Source organism: Lonchura striata, chromosome 30 (assembly GCF_050655825.1).
Source record: "Lonchura striata isolate lonStrDom1 chromosome 30, ASM5065582v1, whole genome shotgun sequence".
NCBI classification, from domain to species: domain Eukaryota; kingdom Metazoa; phylum Chordata; class Aves; order Passeriformes; family Estrildidae; genus Lonchura; species Lonchura striata.
In genome coordinates, this window is record NC_140732.1 from 8,620,469 (window position 1) to 8,643,518 (window position 23,050).

General features: G+C 55.5%; 1 protein-coding gene across 6 annotated transcripts; it reads left to right on the forward strand.

Moving 5' to 3' along the window:
• The first annotated feature begins 1,074 nt into the window (after window positions 1-1,074).
• GTF2F1 (general transcription factor IIF subunit 1) lies at window positions 1,075-21,781 on the forward strand. Of its 6 annotated transcripts, none has more exons than XM_085563317.1 (14): window positions 1,075-1,146; window positions 1,427-1,485; window positions 2,508-2,554; window positions 4,880-4,952; window positions 6,198-6,391; window positions 7,541-7,711; window positions 10,471-10,655; window positions 13,816-13,981; window positions 15,526-15,590; window positions 15,662-15,778; window positions 15,866-15,939; window positions 17,398-17,536; window positions 18,056-18,167; window positions 19,707-21,781. In XM_085563317.1, the coding sequence occupies exons 2-14, from the start codon at window positions 1,474-1,476 to the stop codon at window positions 19,909-19,911; spliced, it is 1,560 nt and encodes a 519-aa protein (XP_085419443.1). In that variant the 5' UTR covers window positions 1,075-1,146; window positions 1,427-1,473; the 3' UTR covers window positions 19,912-21,781. The 6 variants fall into 6 exon arrangements, with proteins under 6 accessions (XP_085419443.1, XP_085419444.1, XP_085419445.1 ...); XM_085563318.1 differs by having other exon boundaries at window positions 17,401-17,536; XM_085563319.1 differs by having other exon boundaries at window positions 15,529-15,590.
• Window positions 21,782-23,050: the final 1,269 nt, after the last annotated feature.

The following is a 23,050-nucleotide window of genomic DNA, read 5'->3' on the forward strand; positions in this document are numbered from 1 at the left end:
AAAAAATCAAATTTGGGAGGAAAAAAATCAAAATCTTCTGGGGGGAAAATTAAATTTTGGGTGGAAAAAATCAAATTTTGGGGGAAAAAATCAAATTTGCCGGAGGAAAAATGAAATTTGGGTGGGAATACAAACGGGGGTGGTTTTGGCGCCGTTTTTGGGGTGATTTTGGGCAGTTTTGGGTGGTTTTGGGCAGTTTTTGGGTGATTTTGGGCGGTTTTGGGGTGATTTGGGGCAGTTTTGGGGTGATTTGCGGTACTTTTGGGTGAGTTTGGGCAGTTTTGGGTGATTTGGGGGCGGTTTTGGGATGATTTTGGGCAGTTTTGGGTGATTTTGGGGCGGTTTTGGGCAGTTTTTGGCTGATTTTGGCTGGTTTTGGGCAGTTTTGGGTGATTTTGGGGCAGTTTTGGGGTGATTTTGGGCAGTTTTGGGCAGTTTTTGGCTGATTTTGGCTGGTTTTGGGCAGTTTTGGGTGATTTTGGGGCAGTTTTGGGATGACTTTGGCTGATTTTGGGCGGTTTTGGGCAGTTTTGGGTGATTTTGGGGCGGTTTTGGGATGATTTTGGCTGATTTTGGGCGGTTTTGGGCAGTTTTGGGTGATTTTGGGGCAGTTTTGGGGTGATTTTGGCTGATTTTGGGCGGTTTTGGGCAGTTTTTGGGCGATTTTGGGGCGGTTTTGGGTGATTTTGGCTGGTTTTGGGCAGTTTTGGGTGATTTTGGGGCAGTTTTGGGGTGATTTTGGGCGGTTTTGGGCAGTTTTGGGTGATTTTGGGGCGGTTTTGGGATGATTTTGGCTGATTTTGGGCGGTTTTGGGCAGTTTTGGGTGATTTTGGGGCAGTTTTGGGATGATTTGGGACAGTTTTGGGCAGTTTTGGGATGATTTTGGCTGATTTTGGGCGGTTTTGAGCAGTTTTTGGCTGATTTTGGCTGATTTTGGGCAGTTTTTGGGTGATTTTGGGGCGGTTTTGGCGCCGTTCTGGGACCAGGCCTCAGCCGTTGCCATGGCGACGCCTCGGCCGGAGTTCCGGTCACGTGGGCGCCGCTCCGGCTGGGGTTTCCTGTCACGTGGGCCGCGCTCCGGGCGGTAGTTCCGGTCACGTGAGGCCGGGTTCCGGTTCCGGCGGGAAGCGGCGCCGGAGCGGGCGGTGGGCGCGGGGCTGGGCTGGGGGGTCCTGGGGGGCTCTGAGGGGTTTTGGGGGGTCCTGGGGGGATTTGGGGGGTCCTGGGGGGTGTGGGGGGGTCCCTGTGCGGGTTTTGGGGGGGCTCTGAGGGGTTTGGGGGGTCCTGGAGTGGCTCTGAGGGGTTTTGGGGGGTCCTGGGGGGTGTGGGGGGGTCCCTGTGGGGGTTTTGGGGGGTTCTGAGGGAGTTTGGGGGGTCCTGAGGGGTTTTGGGGGTCCCCAAGCCCTGACCCCCCCCTCCCCTCAGGACCCCTCCCCACCCCGAGGCCGATTTTGGGGCGCGACCCCCCCACGATGGCGGCGCTGGTGAGTGAGGGGGGACCCCAAAAATAACCCCCTGGGACCCCAAAAACCCCCCTGGGACCCCAAAAAACCCCCCCTGGGACCCCAAAAATAACCCCGGGGACCCCAAAAATAACCCCCGGGGACCCCAAAAAACCCCCTGGGACCCCAAAAATCCCCCCCTGGGACCCCAAAAACCTGCCCTGGGACCCCAAAAATCCCCCCCTGGGACCCCAAAAACCTCCCCTGGGACCCCAAAAAACACCCTGGGACCCCAAAAAACCTCCCCTGAGACCCCAAAAACCCCCCAGGGACCCCAAAAAAACCCCGGGGACCCCAAAAATCCCCCTGGGACCCCAAAAATCATCCTGGGACCCAAAAAATCCCCCCCTGGGACCCCAAAAAACCCCCTGGGACCCCAAAATTCCCCCCCTGGGACCCCCAAAACCCCCCCCAGGGACCCCCAAAATCCTCCTATAACCCCAAAAATCCCCCCCTGGGACCCCAAAAACCCCCCAGGGACCCCAAAAATCCCCCCCTGGGACCCCAAAAATCCCCCTGGGACCCCAAAAATCCCCCAGGACCCCAAAACCCCCCTGGGACCCCGAAAATCCTCCTGGGACCCAAAAATCCCCCCCTGGGACCCCAAAAAACCCCCTGGGACCCCAAAAAACCCCCGGGACCCCCAAAATCCTCCTGGGACCCCAAAAATCCCCTCCTGGAACCCCAAAAAACCCCCTGGGACCCCAAAAAACCTGCCCTAGGACCCCAAAAACCCCCCAGGGACCCCAAAATTCCCCCCCTGGGACCCCAAAAACCCCCCTGGGACCCCAAAAATCCCCCTGGGACCCCAAAATCCCCCTCTGTGATCCCCAAAACCCCCCCGGGGAGCCCAAAAACTGCCCCAGGAACCCCCAAATTCTCCTCAGGACCCCCAAAACCACCCCGGGACCTCCCCAAATCCCCTCAGGGACCCCAAAATTTTCCCTGGGACCCCCCAAGCCCCCCCAGGACCCCCCAAATTCCCCCCAAATTTCCCCCCGCAGGGCAGCAGCTCCCAGGTGGTCTCGGAGTTCGTGGTCAGGGTGCCCAGGTGAGGGGATTGGGGTGAGAAATGGGGATTTTGGGTCAGAACTGGGGATTTTGGGGTGAGAAATGGGGAGTTTGGGGTCCAGGATTTGGGGTGAGAAATGGGGATTTTGGGGTCAGAATTGGGGATTTGGGGTCCAGGATTTGGGGTGAGAATTGGGGATTTTGGGGTGAGAAATGGGGAGTTTGGGGTCCAGGATTTGGGGTGAGAAATGGGGATTTTGGGGTCAGAATTGGGGATTTGGGGTGAGAAATGGGGAGTTTGGGGTCCAGGATTTGGGGTGAGAAATGGGGATTTTGGGGTCAGAATTGGGGATTTGGGGTCCAGGATTTGGGGTCAGAATTGGGGAGTTTGGGGTCAGGATTTGGGGTGAGAAATGGGGATTTGGGGTCAGGATTTTGGGTCAGAACTGGGGATTTTGGGGTCAGGATTTGGGGTGAGAAATGGGGAGTTTGGGGTCAGAATTGGGGATTTGGGGTCCAGGATTTGGGGTCAGAATTGGGGATTTGGGGTCCAGGATTTGGGGTGAGAAATGGGGATTTGGGGTCAGGATTTGGGGTCAGAATTGGGGATTTGGGGTCAGGATTTGGGGTGAGAAATGGGGATTTTGGGGTCAGGATTTGGGGTGAGAAATGGGGATTTTGGGTCAGAACTGGGGATTTTGGGGTCCAGGATTTGGGGTGAGAAATGGGGATTTGGGGTCAGGATTTGGGGTGAGAAATGGGGATTTTGGGGTCCAGGATTTGGGGTGAGAAATGGGGAGTTTGGGGTCAGGATTTTGGGTCAGAATTGGGGATTTGGGGTCCAGGATTTGGGGTCAGAATTGGGGATTTGGGGTCAGGATTTGGGGTGAGAATTGGGGAGTTTGGGGTCAGGATTTGGGGTCAGAATTGGGGATTTGGGGTCCAGGATTTGGGGTGAGAAATGGGGATTTTGGGGTCCAGGATTTGGGGTGAGAAATGGGGATTTTGGGGTCCAGGATTTGGGGTGAGAAATGGGGAGTTTGGGGTCAGGATTTGGGGTGAGAAATGGGGAGTTTGGGGTCAGGATTTGGGGTGAGAATTGGGGACTTGGGGTCAGGATTTGGGGTCAGAATTGGGGATTTGGGGTCCAGGATTTGGGGTCAGAATTGGGGATTTTGGGGTGAGAATTGGGGATTTGGGGTGAGAATTGGGGATTTGGGGTGAGAATTGGGGATTTGGGGTCAGAATTGGGGATTTTGGGGTCAGAATTGGGGATTTTGGGGTCAGAATTGGGGAGTTTGGAGTGAGAATTGGGGATTTTGGGGTGAGAATTGGGGATTTTGGGGTCAGAATTGGGGATTTGGGGTCAGAATTGGGGATTTTGGAGTGAGAATTGGGGATTTGGGGTCAGAATTGGGGAGTTTGGGGTGAGAATTGGGGATTTGGGGTCAGAATTGGGGATTTTGGGGTGAGAATTGGGGATTTGGGGTCATAATTGGGGATTTGGGGTCAGAATTGGGGATTTGGGGTCAGAATTGGGGATTTTGGGGTGAGAATTGGGGATTTGGGGTCATAATTGGGGATTTTGGGGTGAGAATTGGGGATTTTGGGGTGAGAATTGGGGATTTTGGGGTGAGAATTGGGGATTTTGGGGTGAGAATTGGGGATTTTGGGGTTCAGGGGGGTCTCTGGGCTGGTTTTGGGCTCTGAGGGGATTTTGGGGCTCTGATGGGATTTTTGGGGGGAGTTTTGGGCTCTCAGGGTGTTTTTGGGTTGTTTTGGGGTGTTTTTGAGGTGTTTTTGGGCTCTCAGGGTGTTTTGGGGTGTTTTTGCCTGTTTTTGGGCTCTCAGGGTGTTTTTGGGGTGTTTTTGGGGTGTTTTCAGGGTGTTTTTTGGGCTCTCAGGGTGTTTTGGGGTGTTTTTGGGGTGTTTTTGAGGTGTTTTTTGGGCTCTCAGGGTGTTTTTGGGGTGTTTTTGGGGTGTTTTCAGGGTGTTTTTGGGCTCTCAGGGTGTTTTTGGGGTGTTTTTGAGGTGTTTTTTGGGCTCTCAGGGTGTTTTGGGGTGTTTTTGGCTGTTTTTGGGCTCTCAGGGTGTTTTTGGGGTGTTTTTGAGGTGTTTTTTGGGCTCTCAGGGTGTTTTTGGGGTGTTTTGGGGTGTTTTTGAGGTGTTTTTGGGCTCTCAGGGTGTTTTGGGGTGTTTTTGCCTGTTTTTGGGCTCTCAGGGTGTTTTTGGGGTGTTTTTGGGTGTTTTTGGCTGTTTTTGGGCTCTCAGGGTGTTTTTGGGGTGTTTTTGGGGTGTTTTCAGGGTGTTTTTTGGGCTCTCAGGGTGTTTTTGGGGTGTTTTTGGGGTGTTTTGGGGTTCCCAGGAGCAGCCCCAAGCGTTACAACATCATGGCCTTCAACAGCGCCGACAGGGTCAGCCTGAGCAGCTGGGCACAGGTGGGCGCGGGGACCCCAGACCCCAAATCCCAGACCCCAAATCCCAAATCCTGGATCCTAAATCCCGGACCCCAAATCCCAAATCCCGGGTCCCAAATCCCAGATCCTGGATCCCAAATCCCGGATCCTAAATCCCGGATCCCAAATCCCGGACCCCGGACCCCAAATCCCAAATCCCAAATCCCGGACCCCAAATCCCAAATCCCGGACCCCAAATCCCAGATCACAAATCCCAAATCCCGGATCCCAAATCCCGGATCCCAAATCCTAAATCCAGGATCCTAAATCCCGGATCCCAAATCCCAGATCCTGGGCCCCGAATCCCGGATCCCAAATCCCAGATCCTGGGCCCCAAATCCCAAATCCTGGATCCCAAATCCCGGGTCCCAAATCCCAAATCCTGGGCCCCAAATCCCAAATCCTGGATCCCAAATCCCGGGTCCCAAATCCCAAATCCTGGGCCCCAAATCCCAAATCCTGGATCCCAAATCCCGGGTCCCAAATCCCAAATCCTGGGTTGCAAATCCCAGATCCCAAATCCTACATCCCAAATCTGCCTGGGGGTTTTGAGGTCAGGGCATTTGGGCTCAGGGAATTCGGGATCAGGGAATTCGGGCTCAGGGTTTGGGATCCTTGTTGGGGTCAGGGATTTGGGATCGGGATCAGGGATTTGGGATTGGGGTTGGGATCAGGATTTGGGATCGGGATCAGGGATTTGGGATCAGGGTTCAGGGTTGGGATCGGGATCAGGGATTTGGGATCAGGATTTGGGATCAGGATTTGGGATCGGGATCAGGGATTTGGGATCAGGGATTTGGGATCGGGGTTGGGATCAGGATTTGGGATCAGGGTTTGGGGTTGGGATCAGGGTTCAGGGTTGGGATCAGGATTTGGGATCAGGATTTGGGATCAGGGATTTGGTATTGGGGTTGGGATCAGGGATTTGGCATTGGGGTTGGAATCAGGATTTGGGATCAGGGTTCAGGGTTGGGATCAGGGTTGGGATCAGGATTTGGGATCAGGATTTGGGATCAGGATTTGGGATCGGGGTTGGGATCAGGATTTGGGATCAGGGATTTGGGATCGGGATTTGGGATCGGGGTTGGGATCAGGATTTGGGATCAGGGTTCAGGGTTGGGATCAGGATTTGGGATCAGGGATTTGGGATCGGGATTTGGGCTCGGGATCAGGAATTTGGGCTCAGGATTTGGGATCGGGATCTGGGCTCGGGATTCGGCCCGGCAGGCGCGCATGGAGCGGGACATGAGCAACAAGCGCATCTACGCCGAGGAGGAGCTGCCCGAGTCGGGCGCCGGCAGCGAATTCCACCGGCGGCTGCGCGAGGAGGCGCGGCGCAAGAAACTCGGGATCGTGCTGCGGGAATTCCGCGCCGAGGACCAGCCCTGGCTGCTGAGAGTCAACGGGAAAGGGGGACGGAGGTGGGATTGGGATTGGGAAATGTGGGATTGGGATTGGGGATTGGGATTGGGAATTCCGCGCCGAGGACCAGCCCTGGCTGCTGCGGGTCAACGGGAAAGGGGGACGGAGGTGGGATTGGGATTGGGAAATGTGGGATTGGGATTGGGGATTGGGATTGGGAATTCCGCGCCGAGGACCAGCCCTGGCTGCTGCGGGTCAACGGGAAGGGGGGACGGAGGTGGGATTGGGAAATGTGGGATTGGGAAATGTGGGATTGGGAAATGTGGGATTGGGATTTGGGATTGGGATTGGGAAATGTGGGATTGGGAAATGTGGGATTGGGATTGGGATTTGGGATTGGGATTTGGGATTTGGGATTTGGGATTGGGAACTCGGGATCGTGCTGCGGGAATTCCGCGCCGAGGACCAGCCCTGGCTGCTGCGGGTCAACGGGAAGGGGGGACGGAGGTGGGATTGGGAAATGTGGGATTTGGGATTGGGATTTGGGATTTGGGATTGGGAACTCGGGATCGTGCTGCGGGAATTCCGCGTCGAGGACCAGCCCTGGCTGCTGCGGGTCAACGGGAAGGGGGGACGGAGGTGGGATTGGGATTTGGGATTGGGAAATGTGGGATTTGGGATTGGGATTGGGGATTTGGGATTTGGGATTTGGGATTTGGGATTGGGAATTCTGCGCCGAGGACCAGCCCTGGCTGCTGCGGGTCAACGGGAAGGGGGGACGGAGGTGGGATTTTGGGATTTGGGAGTTTGGGATATTTCTCTGGGCATTTTGGGATATTTCTCTGAGGATTTTGGGATATTTCCCCCGGGATTTCGGTGTTATTTCTCCCGGGAATTCAGGGTTATTTCTCCCGGGATTCTGGGATATTTCCCCCGGTATTCTGGGATATTTCCCCCTGGATTCTGGGATATTTCCCCCTGGATTCTGGGATATTTCCTCCTCGATTTGGGGCTGATTCCCCCGATATTCTGGGATATTTCCCCGGTATTTCAGGGATGTTTCCCCCTGGATTTTGGGGATATTTCCCCGGTATTCTGGGATATTTCCCCCGGTATTTCAGGGATGTTTCCCCCTGGATTTTGGGGATATTTCCTCCTGGATTTTGGGGATATTTCCCCGGGATTCAGGCTGATCCCCCCTCCGGCAGGTTCCGGGGCGTGAAGAAGGGCGGCGTCACGGAGAACGCGTCCTACTACGTGTTCACGCAGTGCCCCGACGGCGCCTTCGAGGCTTTCCCGGTGCGCAGCTGGTACAACTTCACCCCCCTGGCCCGGCACCGCACGCTGACGGCCGAGGAGGCCGAGGAGGAGTGGGAGAGGTACCCCGAGATCCAGGGGGGACGCCAAAATCCGGGGGGACCCCGAATCCCCGGGGCGAAACCCAAAATCCCTGGGGGAAAACCCAAAATCCCAGGGGGGACCCCGAAATCCCCGGGGCAAAACCCAAAATTCCACAGGGGAAACCCCTGGGGGGACACCAAAACACTGGGGAACACCAAAATCCGGGGCAAAACCCGAAATTCCACAGGGGAAACCCAAAATCCCAGGGGACCCCGAAATCCCCGGGGCAAAACCCGAAATTCCACAGGGGAAACCCAAAATCCCAGGGGGGACCCCGAAATCCCCGGGGCAAAACCCGAAATTCCACAGGGGAAACCCCTGGGGGGACACCAAAACACTGGGGAACACCAAAATCCGGGGCAAAACCCGAAATTCCACAGGGGAAACCCAAAATCCCAGGGGGGACCCCGAAATCCCCGGGGCGAAACCCAAGATTCCACAGGGGAAACCCCTGGGGGGACACCAAAACCCTGCAGGAAACTTGAAATCCCTGGGGCAAAACCCAAAATCCCTGGGGTAAAATCCAAAACCCCTGGGGTAAAACACCTGGGGGGACACCAAAACCCCTGGGGTAAAACCCAAAATTCCACAGGGGAAACCCCTGGGGGGACACCAAAACACTGGGGGACACCAAAATCCCCGGGGGGACCCCGAAATCCCTGGGGCAAAACCCAAAATCCCTGGGGCAAAACCCAAAATCCCTGGGGGGACACCAAAATCCCTGGGGCAAAACCCAAAATCCCTGGGGCAAAACCCAAAATCCCTGGGGGGAAACCCAAAATCCCTGGGGGGACCCTGAAACCCCTGGGGGGACACCAAAATCCGGGGGGACCCCGAAATCCCCGGGGCAAAACCCGAAATTCCACAGGGGAAACCCAAAATCCCAGGGGGGACCCCCAAATCCCCGGGGCAAAACCCGAAATTCCACAGGGGAAACCCCTGGGGGGACACCAAAATCCGGGGGGACCCCGAATCCCCGGGGCGAAACCCAAAATCCCTGGGGGAAAACCCAAAATCCCAGGGGGGACCCCGAAATCCCCGGGGCAAAACCCGAAATTCCACAGGGGAAACCCCTGGGGGGACACCAAAACACTGCAGGAAACTTGAAATCCCTGGGGCAAAACCCAAAATCCCTGGGGGGACACCAAAATCCCTGGGGGACCCCGAAATCCCCGGGGGGAGTCCGAAATCCATGGGGGACCCCCCAAATCCCTGGGGGGACCCCGAATCCCTGGGGCAAAACCCAAAATTCCACAGGGGAAACCCAAAATCTCTGGGGTAAAACCCCTGGGGGGACACCAAAATCCCTGGGGGGACCCCGAAATCCCTGGGGGGACCCCAAGATCCAGGGGGACACGGAAATCCCTGGGGGAGTCCGAAATCCCTGGGGCAAAACCCAAAACCCCTGGGGCAAAATTCAAAATTCCATGGGAGAAACCTGAAATGCCCCCCCAGTCCCTCTGAGCCCCCCCAAACCCCTCCCAGCCCAAAAATCCCCCCCCAGCCCCCCCAATCCCCCCAAATCCCCCCCAATCCCCCCAAATCCCCCCATATCCCCCCCAAATCCCCTCCAATTCCCCCAATCCCCCCCAATCCCCCCAAATCCCCCTCAAATCCCCTCCCCAGCCCCCAAATCCTCTCTGAGCCACCCAATCCCCCAAAATCCCCCCCCAGAGCCCCTCTGAGCCCCCAAAAATCCTCACCAGAGACCCCAAATCCCCCCCAATCCCCCCCAAATCTCCTCCCCAACCCCCCCAATCCCCCCAATCTCCCCCAGAGCCCCCCAAATCCATCCCAATCCCCCCAAATCCTTTCTGAGCCCCCCCAAATCCCCCCCCAATCCCCGCAAATCCTCCCCAAATCCTCTCCCCAGCCCCCCCAATCCCCCCAAATCCCCCCCAAATCCCCCAAATCCCCCCCAATCCCCCCCAAATCCCCCCAAATCCCCCCCAATCCCCCCAAATCCCCCCCCAATCCCCCCCAAATCCCCCCAAATCCCTCCCAATCCCCCCCAAATCCCCCCAAATCCCCCCCAAATCCCCCCAAATCCCCCTAAATCCCCCCCAAATCCCCCCAAATCCCCCCCAATCCCCCCAAACCCCCCCAAATCCCCCCAAATCCCCCCCAAATCCCCCCAAATCCCCCCCAATCCCCTCCAATCCCCCCCCAATCCCCCCAAATCCCCCCAAATCCCCCCAAATCCCCCCAAATCCCCCCAAATCCCCCCAAATCCCCCCCAATCCCCCCCAAATCCCCCCAAATCCCCCCCAAATCCCCCCAAATCCCCCCAAATCCCCCCCAATCCCCCCAAATCCCCCCCAAATCCCCCCCAATCCCCCCAAATCCCCCCCAAATCCCCCCAAATTCCCCCCAATCTCCCCCAAATCCCTCCCAAATCCCCCCCAAATCCCCCCAAATCCCCCCCAATCCCCCCAAATCCCCCCCAAATCCCCCCAAATTCCCCCCAATCTCCCCCAAATCCCTCCCAAATCCCCCCAAATCCCCCCCAAATCCCCCCAAATCCCCCCAAATCCCCCCCAATCCCCCCAAATCCCCCCCAAATCCCCCCCAATCCCCCCAAATCCCCCCCAAATCCCCCCAAATTCCCCCCCAATCCCCCCAAATCCCCCCCAAATCCCCCCAAATCCCCCCCAATCCCCCCAAATCCCCCCAAATCCCCCCCAATCTCCCCCAAATCCCCCCCAAATCCCCCCAAATCCCCCTCCGGCTCCCCCAGGAGGAACAAGGTGCTGAACCACTTCAGCATCATGCAGCAGCGGCGCCTGCGCGACCAGGACGAGGAGGAGGAGGAGAAGGAGAAGGGGAGGAAGGCCCCGGGCAAGGGCGGGGGGCTGCGGATCCACGACCTGGAGGAGGACCTGGAGCTGAGCTCCGAGGACAGCGAGGGCAGCGAGGCTGAGGGTGAGTCCGGAGAGGGCCAAAAATCAAATTAAAATGGGGAAAAGGACCCAAAATCCAGCTGGGAACAAAATAAAAGTGAAAAAAATCAATTTAAAATGGGGAAAAGGACCCAAAATCCAGCTAGAAATAAAATAAAAGTGAAAAAAATCAATTTAAAATGGGGAAAAGGACCCAAAATCCAGCTAGAAATAAAATAAAAGTGCCAAAAATCAAATTAAAATGGGGAAAAGGACCCAAAATCCAGCTAGAAATAAAATAAAAGTGAAAAAAATCAATTTAAAATAGGGAAAAGGACCAAAAATCCAGCTAGAAATAAAATAAAAGTGAAAAAAATCCATTAAAAATAGGGGAAAGGACCCAAAATCCAGCTAGAAATAAAATAAAAGTGAAAAAAATCCATTAAAAATAGGGAAAAGGACCCAAGATCCAGCTAGAAATAAAATAAAAGTGAAAAAAATCAATTTAAAATGGGGAAAAGGACCCAAAATCCAGCTAGAAATAAAATAAAAGTGCCAAAAATCAATTTAAAATGGGGAAAAGGACCCAAAATCCAGCTAGAAATAAAATAAAAGTGCCAAAAATCAATTTAAAATGGGGAAAAGGACCCAAAATCCAGCTGGGAACAAAATAAAAGTGCCAAAAATCAATTTAAAATGGGGAAAAGGACCCAAAATCCAGCTAGAAATAAAATAAAAGTGCCAAAAACCAATTTAAAATGGGGAAAAGGACCCAAAATCCAGCTAGAAATAAAATAAAAGTGAAAAAAATCCAATTAAAATGGGGAAAAGGACCCAAAATCCAGCTGGGAACAAAATAAAAGTGCCAAAAATCAATTTAAAATGGGGAAAAGGACCCAAAATCCAGCTAGAAATAAAATAAAAGTGCCAAAATCCAATTTAAAATAGGGAAAAGGACCCAAAATCCAGCTAGAAATAAAATAAAAGTGCCAAAAACCCACTTAAAAATAGAGAAAAGTACCTAAAATTCAACTAGAAATAAAAGTACCAAAAATCTGGCTAGAAATAGAAAAAAAGTACCAAAAGTCCACCTAAAAATAGAAAAAAAGCAAAACACCACCTAAAAAATATGAGAAAATAAAAATCTAGCCAGAAATTGAAAAAAATACGAAACATCCACCTAAAAATAAGACAAAATGTACTAAAAACCCAAGTGAAAAGAGAAAAAAAACCAGCAAAAATTCCACCCGAACAACATCAAGAATCTGCCCCAAAAAAGATACCAAAATAGCGAAAATCTCCCCCAAAAAATAGCAAAAATACCTTAAAAAAATAGTAAATATACCCCCAAAAAATACCAAAAAAAACCCCCAAAAAATAGCAAAAAAACCCCCCAAAAATAGCAAAAAAACCCCCCAAAAAATAGCAAAAAAACCCCCAAAAAATAGAAAAAAAACCCCTAAAAATAGCAAAAAAACCCCCCAAAAAATAGCAAAAAACCCCCCCAAAAAATAGCAAAAAACCCCCCAAAAATAGTAAAAAAAACCCCAAAAAATAGCAAAAAAAACCCCCAAAAATAGCAAAAATACCCCCCAAAAAATAGCAAAAATACCCCAAAAAATAGCAAAAAAACCCCAAAAATAGCAAAAAAAACCCCCAAAAATAACAGAAAAAAACCCCAAAAAATAGCAAAAAAACCCCCAAAAAATAGCAAAAAAAACCCCCAGAAATAGCAATAAAAACCCCAAAAAATAGCAAAAAAACCCCCAAAAAATAGCAAAAATACCCTCAAAAAATAGCAAAAATACCCTCAAAAAATAGCAAAAACACCCCAAAAAATAGCAAAAAAATCCCCAAAAATAGCAAAAAAACCCCCCAAAAGTAACAAAAAAACCCCAAAAAAATAGCAAAAAAACCCCCAAAAAATAGCAAAAAAAACCCCCCAAAAAATAGAAAAAAAAAACCCAAAAAATAGCAAAAAAAACCCCCAAAAATAGCAATAAAAACCCCAAAAAATAGCAATAAAAACCCCAAAAAATAGAAAAAAATCCACCAAAATAGCAAAAAAACCCTCCAAAAATAACAAAAAAAACCCCCAAAAAATAGAAAAAAAAACACCCAAAAATTGGAAAAATACCCCAAAAAATAGCAAAAAATCCCCGAAAAATAGCAAAAAACCCCCCCAAAAATAACAGAAAAAACCCCCCAAAAATAGCAAAAAAACCCCCCAAAAATAGCAAAAAAAACCCCCCAAAAATAGCAATAAAAACCCCAAAAAATAGAAAAAAACCCCCAAAAAATAGCAAAAAAACCCCCCAAAAATAGCAAAAAAAACCCCCAAAATAACAAAAAAAACACCCCCAAAAATAGCAAAAAACCCCAAAAAATAGCAAAAAAATCCCCAAAAAATAGCAAAAAACCCCCCCAAAAAATAGCAATAAAAATCCCCAAAAAATAGCAAAAAAACCCCCCAAAAATCGAAAAAAACCCCCAAAAAATAGAAAAAAAACCCCAAAAAATAGAAAAAAAAAACCCCAAAAATAGAAAAAAAACCCCAAAAAATAGCAAAAAATGCCCGAAAAATAGAAAAAAAATCCCCCAAAAATAGCAAAAAAAAAACCCTAAAAAATATCAAAAAAAACCCCCCAAAAAATCGCAAAAATACCCCCAAAAAATCGCAAAAATACCCCCAAAAAATAGCAAAAATACCCCAAAAAATAGCAAAAAAACCCCAAAAAATAGCAAAAATACCCCTAAAAAATAGCAAAAAAACCGAGAAAAAATACCAAAAAAACCCCAAAAAATAGCAAAAAAACCACCCCAAAAAATAGCAAAAAAACCCCAAAAAATAACAAAAAAAGCCCCAAAAAATAGCAATAAAAACCCCAAAAAATAGCAATAAAAACCCCCAAAAAATAGCAATAAAAATCCCAAAAAATAGCAAAAAAACCTCCAAAAATAGCAAAAAAACCCCAAAAAAATAGCAAAAAAAACCCCCAAAAAATAGCAATAAAAACCCCCAAAAATAGCAAAAATACCCTCAAAAAATAGCAAAAAAACCCAGAAAAAACACCAAAAATGTCCCCAAAAAATAGCAAAAATACTCCCCCAAAAAATCGCAAAAATACCCTCAAAAAATAGCAAAAACCCCCAGAAAAAACCCCAAAAGTGCCCCGAGAAGTGGCCTCATCCCGCCCGCGCAGGGGAGGCGGCGCCGAGGCCGAAGGGCGCCGTGAGGGGCACGAGGAGGAGGAGGAGGAGGAGGAGGAGGAGGAAGGGCGGGAAGGGCTCCGAGGACGAGGCGCTCGAGGACAGCGACGACGGCGACTTCGAGGGCCAGGAGGTGGATTACATGTCCGACGGCTCCAGGTGAGGGGGGGATTTGGGGGGTTTGGGGGGGTTTTGGGGGGATTTGGGGGGCTCTGGGTGGGATTTGAGGGGATTTTGGGGGGGTTTGGGGGGCTCTGGGTGGGATTTGAGGGGATTTTGGGGGGGTTTCTGGGGGTTTTGGGGGACTTAGAGTGAAGCTGGAGGTGGATTTTGGGGGGTCTGGGGGGATTTTGGGGGATTTAGGGTGGGTGTGGGGGGGATTTTGGGGCATTTTGGGGGGCTTTTGGGGGGCTCTGGGGAGGTCTGGGGGAGATTTTGGGGGGTTTAGGGTGGCTCTGGGGGGGATTTGAGGGGATTTGGGGGGGGGTTGAGGGGGTTTTGGGGGGATTTTGGGGGGGTTTGGGGGACTTAGAGTGAAGCTGGAGGTGGATTTTGGGGGGGTTTGGGGGGATTTTGGGGGATTTTGGGGGGATTTTGGGGATTTTGGGGGGTTTGGGGGGATTTTGGGGGACTTAGAGTGAAGCTGGAGGTGGATTTTGGGGGGGTTTGGGGGGATTTTGGGGGATTTAGGGTGAAGCTGGAGGTGGATTTTGGGGGGTCTGGGGGGGATTCTGGGGGATTTGGGGGGCTTTTGGGGGGCTCTGGGGAGGTCTGGGGGAGATTTTGGGGGGTTTAGGGTGGCTCTCGGGGGGGTTTGAGGGGGTTTTGGGGGGATTTTGGGGGACTTAGAGTGAAGCTGGAGGTGGATTTTGGGGGGTCTGGGGGGGGATTCTGGGGGATTTGGGGGCATTTTGGGGGGCTCTGGGGGGGATTTGAGGGGGTTTTGGGGGGGTTTGGGGGGGGTTTGGGGGATTTTGGGGGGCTCTGGGTGGGGCTGGGGAGATTTGGGGGGGGTTTGGGGGGGTTTTGGGGGACTTAGAGTGAAGTTGGAGGTGGATTTTGGGGGGTCTGGGGAGGATTCTGGGGGATTTGGGGGGATTTTGGGGGGCTCTGGGGTGGTCTGGGGGGATTTTGGGGGGTTTAGGGTGGGTCTGGGGAGGATTTGGGGGGATTTTGAGGGGGTTTTGGGGGATTTGGGGGGATTTTGGGGGGGTTTTGGGGAGATTTTGGGTGGGTCTGGGGGGATTTTGAGGGGTTTGGGGGGTGCTGGGTGAATCTGGGGGGGATTTTGGGGAGGTTTTGGGGGGCTCTGGGGAGGTTTGGGGGGATTTTTGGGGGATTTAGGGAATGCCTGGAGGGATTTTGGGGGACTTTGGGGGTCCCTGAGTGGGTTCAGGGGGGATTTGGGGGGGGTCCTTGGAGGGGATTTGGGGGTCACTGAGGGTCCTGGGGGGGGTTTTGAATCCTCCCTGGGACCCCCAAAACCCCCCCAAATCCCCCCTGGGACCCCTAAAACCCCCCCTGGGACCCCCAAATCCCCCCTGGGACCCTCAAACCCCCCCCTGGGACCCCCAAAAACCCCCCCAAACCCCCCCTGGGACCCCCAAATCCGCCCTGGGACCCCTCAAACCCTCCCTGGGACCCCCAAACCCCCCAAATCCCCCCTGGGACCCCCAAATCCCCCTTTTCCCCCCATCCCGCAGCAGCTCCGGCGAGGAGGAGCCCGGCAAAGCCCAAGCGCCCAAGGAGGAGGAGGAAGGCCCCAAAGGTGGGGCGGGGGAAGGTTTGGGGGGTCCGGGGGGTTTTGGGGGGTCCTGAGGACCCCCCGGACCCCCCCAGGCATCGACGAGGCGAGCGAGAGCAGCGAGGAGAGCGAGGAGGAGAAGGCGGAGGAGAAGGAGGAGGAGGAGGAGGGCAAGGCCACCCCCACCCCCCAGGAGAAGAAGAAGAAGAGGGGTGAGAGACCCCCCGTGCCCCTCCCCGGCTGGATTTTGGGGTGAAAGGGCCCGAAATCGGGGCTCAGGGACGTCACGGCCCCCCCAGAGAGCAGCGACGAGTCGCAGACGTCGGAGGAGAGCGACATCGACAGCGAGGCCAGCTCGGCGCTCTTCATGGCGGTCAGGGCGGGCAAGGGGTCGGGGGGGGTTTGGGGGGGATTTTGGGGGTCTGGGGGGGTTTGGGGGGTCTGGGGGAGGATTTGGGGGGTCTGGGGGGGTTTTGGGGAGGATTTGAGGGGGATTTGGGGAGGTTTGGGGGGGATTTTGGGGAGGTTTGGGGGGGTTTGGGGGGTTTGGGGGGATTTGGGGAGGATTTGGGGGGTCTGGGGGGGTTTTGGGGGGCATTTGGGGGGTCTGGGGGAGGATTTGGGGGGTTTGAAGGAAATTTGGGGGGGATATGGGGAGGATTTGGGGGGTCTGGGGGGATTTGGGGAGGCTCTGGGGGGGTTTGGGGGGGATTGGGGAGGATTTGAGGGGAATTTGGGGAGGTTTGGAGGGAATTTGGGGGGATATGGGGGGATTGGGGGAGGCTCTGGGGGGGTTTGGGGAGGATTTGGGGGGGATTTGGGGGGATTGGGGGGGATTGGGGAGGATTTGAGGGGGATTTGGGGAGGTTTGGAGGGAATTTGGGGGGGATTTGGGGAGGATTTGGGGGGCTCTGGGGGGGGTTTGGGGGAAATTTGGAGGGGTCTGGGGGGATTTGGGGGGCTCTGGGTGGATTTCGGGAGGATTTCGGGAAGATTTGGGGGGCTTTGGGGGTATTTGAGGAAATTTGGGGGGATTTGGGGAGGCTCTGGGGGGTTTTGGGGAGGATTTTGGGGGCTCTGGGGGGCTTTGGGGCAGTTTGGGGGGGTTTGGGGGGAATTTGGAGGGATCTGGGGGGTTTTGGGGAGGATTTGGGGGGCTCTGGAGTGCTTTAAGGGGGTCCTGAGGAGGTTTTGGAGGTGATTTTGGGGTCCCCCATCAGATTTGGGGATGATTTTGGGGGTCCCCCAATGGAATCGGGATGATTTTGGGGGTCCCCCAATGGAATCGGGGAGATTTTGGGGGGCCCCCAATGGAATTGAGGGTGATTTTGGGGGTCCCCCAATGGAATTGGGATGATTTTGGGGGTCCCCCAATGGAATTGAGGGTGATTTTGGGGGTCCCCCAATGGAACTGGGGGGATTTTGGGGGTCCCCCAATGAACTGGGGGGATTTTGGGGGTCCCCCAATGGAACTGGGATGATTTTGGGGGTCCCCCGATGGAATCGGGGAGATTTTGGGGGTCCCCCAATGGAATCGGGGAGATTTTGGGGGTCCCCCAATGAAATTGAGGGTGATTTTGGGGGTCCCCCAATGGAATTGGGGTGATTTTGGGGGTCCCCCATCAGATTTGGGGATGATTTTGGGGGTCCCCCAATGGAATCGGGGGGATTTTGGGGGTCCCCCGATGGAACTGGGATGATTTTGGGGTCCCCCAATGGAACTGGGGGGATTTTGGGGGTCCCCCAATGGAATTGGGATGATTTTGGGGTCCCCCGATGGAACCGGGGGGATTTTGGGGGTCCCCGAGGCGCTGACCCCCCTCTCCCCCAGAAGAAGAAGACCCCCCCCAAGCGCGAGCGCCGGGCCTCGGGGGGCAGCTCCCGGGGGGGCTCCCGGCCCGGGACCCCCCCCACGGACCCGGGGGGCGCCGGGGGCACCCTGAGAGCGGCGGCCGCGCGGCTGGAGCAGGGTGGGGGTCCCGGGGGGTTTGGGGGGGGTCCCGGGGGGGATTTGGGGGAGATTTGGGGGGTCCCGGGGGGGATTTGGGGGAGATTTGCAGGGTCCCGGGGGGGATTTGGGGGGGATTTGGGGGGTCCCGGGGGGGATTTGGGGGAGATTTGGGGGGTCCCGGGGGGGATTTGGGGGGTCCCGGGGGGGATTTGGGGGGGATTTGGGGGGTCCCGGGGGGTCCTGGGGGGGATTTGGGGGGGATTTGGAGGGTCCTGGGGGGGTTTGGGGGGGATTTAGGGGGTCCCGGGGGGGATTTGGGGGGTCCTGGGGGGGATTTGGGGGGTCCCGGGGGTCCTGGGGGCGGTTTTGGGGGGGGGTCTCGGGATGGATTTGGGGGGTCTCAGGATGGATTTTGGGGGGTCTCGGGATGGATTTGGGGGTGGGGGGATTTGGGGGTGGGGGATTTGGGGGGTGGGGGATTTTGGGGGGGGTCGATCGTTCCCCCCCAGGACCCCCCTGACCCCCCGGTGCCCCCCAGGCCGCCGGGCAGCCCCGGGGGGCTCGGAGCCCCCCCCCCAAAAGCGGCCGAAGACGGAGCCGGGACCCCCCCCCGGAAAAACCCCGGCCGGGAAGGGCCCGGCCAGCAGCGGGTGGGTCTGGGGGCTTCGGGGGGCTTTGGGGGGGGTCTGGGGGCTTCAGGGGGGTCTGGGGGGGGGCTGGGGGCTTCGGGGGGCTTCGGGTGGGGGGGGCTGGGGGCTTTGGGGGGCTGGGGTGGGTCTGGGGGCTTCGGGGGGTCTGGGAGGGTCTGGGGGCTTCGGGGGTTGGGGGGGTCTGGGGGCTTCAGGGGGGGCTTCGGGGGAGGTCTGGGGGGGGCTGGGGGCTTCGGGTGGGGCTGGGGGCTTTGGGGGGCTTCGGGTGGCGGGGTCTGGGTGGGTCTGGGGGCTGCAGGAGAGGAGCCCGGACCCCTCTGAGCCCCTCGGCCGTGCTGACCCCGATGACCTCTGACCCGCTGACCCCGATGACCTCTGACCCCAATGACCTCTGACCCCGATGACCTCTGGCCTCACTGACCATTGCTGACCCCCCCCAACCCCTCTGAGCCCCCCGGCTGCGCTGACCCCCGTGTGACCCCTGACCCCCGTGTGACCCCTGTGTGACCCCTGTGTGACCCCTGTGTGACCTCTGACCCCTGTGTGACCCCTAACCCCTGTGTGATCCCTGACCCCTGTCTGACCCCCGTGACCCCTGTGTGACCTCTGACCCCAGGGAGGTGCAGCTGACGGAGGAGGCCGTGCGTCGTTACCTGTCCCGGAAGCCGATGACCCCTGACCCCTGTGTGACCCCTGACCCCTGTGTGACCCCCATGACCCCTGTGTGACCCCTGACCCCTGTGTGACCTCTGACCCCAGGGAGGTGCAGCTGACGGAGGAGGCCGTGCGTCGTTACCTGTCCCGGAAGCCGATGACCCCTGACCCCTGTGTGACCCCTGTGTGACCCCTGTGTGACCCCCATGACCCCTGTGTGACCTCTGACCCCTGTGTGACCCCAGGGAGGTGCAGCTGACGGAGGAGGCCGTGCGCCGGTACCTGTCCCGGAAGCCGATGACCCCTGACCCCTGTCTGACCCCTGTGACCCCTGACCCCTGTCTGACCCCTGACCCCTGTCTGACCCCCGTGACCCCCGTGTGACCCCCGTGTGACCTCTGACCCCAGGGAGGTGCAGCTGACGGAGGAGGCCGTGCGCCGGTACCTGTCCCGGAAGCCGATGACCCCTGACCCCTGTGTGACCCCTGTCAGACCCCTGACCCCTGTGTGACCCCTGTGACCCCTGTGTGACCCCTGACCCCTGTGTGACCCCAGGGAGGTGCAGCTGACGGAGGAGGCCGTGCGCCGGTACCTGTCCCGGAAGCCGATGACCCCTGACCCCCGTGTGACCCCTGACCCCTGTCTGACCCCTGTGTGACCCCTGACCCCTGTCTGACCCCCGTGACCCCTGTGTGACCCCCGTGTGACCCCTGACCCCTGTGTGACCCCAGGGAGGTGCAGCTGACGGAGGAGGCCGTGCGCCGGTACCTGTCCCGGAAGCCGATGACCCCTGACCCCTGTCTGACCCCTGTGTGACCCCTGACCCCTGTCTGACCCCTGACCCCCGTGACCCCTGTGTGACCCCTGACCCCTGTGTGACCCCAGGGAGGTGCAGCTGACGGAGGAGGCCGTGCGTCGTTACCTGTCCCGGAAGCCGATGACCACCAAGGACCTCCTGAAGAAGTTCCAGACCAAGCGCACGGGGCTGAGCAGCGACGCCACCGTCAACGCGCTGGCGCAGCTGCTCAAGCGCCTGGACCCCGAGAGGAAGCTCATCGCAGACAAAATGCACTTCTTCCTCAAGGAGTAGGGATAAAAAACCCCAAAAAACCCAAAAAACCCCCAAAAAAACCCCCAAAACCCCCCCAGGAACCCCCAGAGACCCCCCGGGACCCCCAGACCCGGCACAGCCCCGTCAACGCGCTGGCGCAGCTGCTCAAGCGCCTGGACCCCGAGAGGAAGCTCATCGCAGATAAAATGCACTTCTTCCTCAAGGAGTAGGGATAGAAACCCCAAAAAACCCAAAAAAACCCCAAAAAAACCCCAAAAACCCCCCCAAAAACCCCCAGGAATCCCCAAACCCCCTCACACCCCTCACAGCCCCGTCAACGCGCTGGCGCAGCTGCTCAAGCGCCTGGACCCCGAGAGGAAGCTCATCGCAGACAAAATGCACTTCTTCCTCAAGGAATAGGGACCCAAAACCCCAAAAAACCCAAAAAAACCCCAAAAAAACCCCCAAAACCCCCCCAGGAACCCCCAAATCCCCCCACACCCCTCACAGCCCCGGCACAGCTGCTCAAGCGCCTGGACCCCGAGAGGAAGCTGATTGCTGATAAAATGCACTTCTTCCTCAAGGAGTAGGGATAAAAACCCCAAAAAACCCAAAAAAACACCCAAAAAAAACCCCAAAAACCCCCCCGGGACCCCCAAATCCCCTCACACCCCTCACAGCCCCGGCGCAGCTGCTCAAGCGCCTGGACCCCGAGAGGAAGCTGATTGCTGATAAAATGCACTTCTTCCTCAAGGAGTAGGGATAGAAACCCCAAAAAACCGAAAAAACCCCAAAAACCCAAAAAAACCCAAAAAAACCCCAAAAAAACCCCAAAAAACCCAAAAAAACCCACCGGGACCCCCAGACCTGGCACAGCCCCGTCAACGCGCTGGCGCAGCTGCTCAAGCGCCTGGACCCCGAGAGGAAGCTGATCGCTGATAAAATGCACTTCTTCCTCAAGGAATAGGGATAAAAAACCCAAAAAACCCAAAAAAACCCCAAAAAAACCCCCCCAGAGACCCCCAGACCCGGCACAGCCCCGTCAACGCGCTGGCGCAGCTGCTCAAGCGCCTGGACCCCGAGAGGAAGCTCATCGCAGACAAAATGCACTTCTTCCTCAAGGAGTAGGGATAAAAACCCCAAAAAACCCAAAAAACCCCCCAAAAAAACCCCCAAAAACCCCCTAAAAACCCACCGGGACCCCCAAATCCCCTCACAGCCCAGGCGCAGCTGCTCAAGCGCCTGGACCCCGAGAGGAAGCTCATCGCAGACAAAATGCACTTCTTCCTCAAGGAGTAGGGATAAAAAAACCCAAAAAACCCAAAAAACCCCCCAAAAAACCCCAAAAACCCCCCCAAAACCCCCCAGACCCGGCACAGCCCCGTCAACGCGCTGGCGCAGCTGCTCAAGCGCCTGGACCCCGAGAGGAAGCTCATCGCTGATAAAATGCACTTCTTCCTCAAGGAATAGGGATAAAAACCCCAAAAAACCCAAAAAAACCCCCAAAAAAACCCCCAAAAACCCCCTAAAAACCCCCCGGGACCCCCAAACCCCCTCACACCCCTCACAGCCCCGGCGCAGCTGCTCAAGCGCCTGGACCCCGAGAGGAAGCTGATCGCAGACAAAATGCACTTCTTCCTCAAGGAGTAGGGATAAAAACCCCAAAAAACCCAAAAAAACCCCAAAAAACACCCAAAAAAACCCCAAAAAAAACCCCAAAAAACCCAAAAAAACCCCAAAACCCCCCCAAAAAAACCCCCAGACCCGGCACAGCCCCGTCAACGCGCTGGCGCAGCTGCTCAAGCGCCTGGACCCCGAGAGGAAGCTGATCGCAGACAAAATGCACTTCTTCCTCAAGGAGTAGGGACCCAAAACCCCAAAAAACCCAAAAAACCCCCAAAAAAACCCCCAGGAACCCCCAAAACCCCCCAAACCCCCTCACAGCCCCGTCAACGCGCTGGCGCAGCTGCTCAAGCGCCTGGACCCCGAGAGGAAGCTGATTGCTGATAAAATGCACTTCTTCCTCAAGGAGTAGGGATAAAAACCCCAAAAAACCCAAAAAAACTCCCCCAGAGCCCCCTTGGAGCCCCAAATCCACCAAGACCCCCCCAAAACCTCCCAGGGACCCCAAAACCCAAAACCCCCCCCAAAAAAACTCCAAAAAACCCCCAAAAAACCCCCAGGGACCCCAAAAAAAACCCCAAAACCTCCCAAAAAACCCTCAGAGACCCCCAGGGACCCCCCCAGAACCCCCTTGGAGCCCCAAATCCACCGAGATCCCCCCCAAAACCTCCCAGGGACCCCAAAACCCCCCCAAAAAAACCCCAAAACTCCAAAAAACCCCCCAAAAAACCCCCAGGGACCCCAAAAACCCCCCCAAAAAACCCTCAGAGACCCCCAGGGACCCCCCCAGAACCCCCTTGGAGCCCCAAATCCACCGAGACCCCCCCCAAAACCTCCCAGGGACCCCAAAACCCCCCCAAAAAAACCCCAAAACTCCAAAAAACCCCCAAAAAACCTCCAGGGACCCCAAAAACCCCCCCAAAAAACCCTCAGAGACCCCCAGGGACGCCCCCAGAACCCCCTTGGAGCCCCAAATCCACCGAGACCCCCCCCAAAACCTCCCAGGAACCCCAAAAAACCCCCGGGACCCCCAAAACCCCCCCCACCATTTCCCCACCCCCCCTCCCACCACTCCAGACCCTCCCCCCATTTTCCCCGACCCCCAAAATTCTCATTTTCTGCCCCAAATTCCCCGGCCGAGCCCTCACCTTCCCTCCCCCTCCCCCGGAATTTTGGGGGGGGGTCTGGAATTTTCCCAGGGAGGGGCTCGGGGCCCCCCCACCCCTCCTGTGCTGTTTTTTTGGGTCAGACTTGGCATTTTTTGCTATTTTGGGGTTTTTTTCCTCTCCTCTGTGCCAGATCCATCCCCCCCCAGCTCTGGAATGTTCCATCCCCCCAAATTTTTAGGTGGGAGGGGTCTCAAACCCCCAAATTTTGGGGGTCTCAGGGGGTTTCGAAGCCCCAAATTTTTTGTGTTCTGGGGTCTCAATTCACCCGGGACCCCCCCAAAACCCCTCCCCATCTATTGGGGGGGGGTCCCAAGCCCCAAAAGACCCCCTGGCTGTGGGCCGGGGGGGTTTGGGGGTCCCCTCCCCCAAAAACGCCCCCTCCCCCC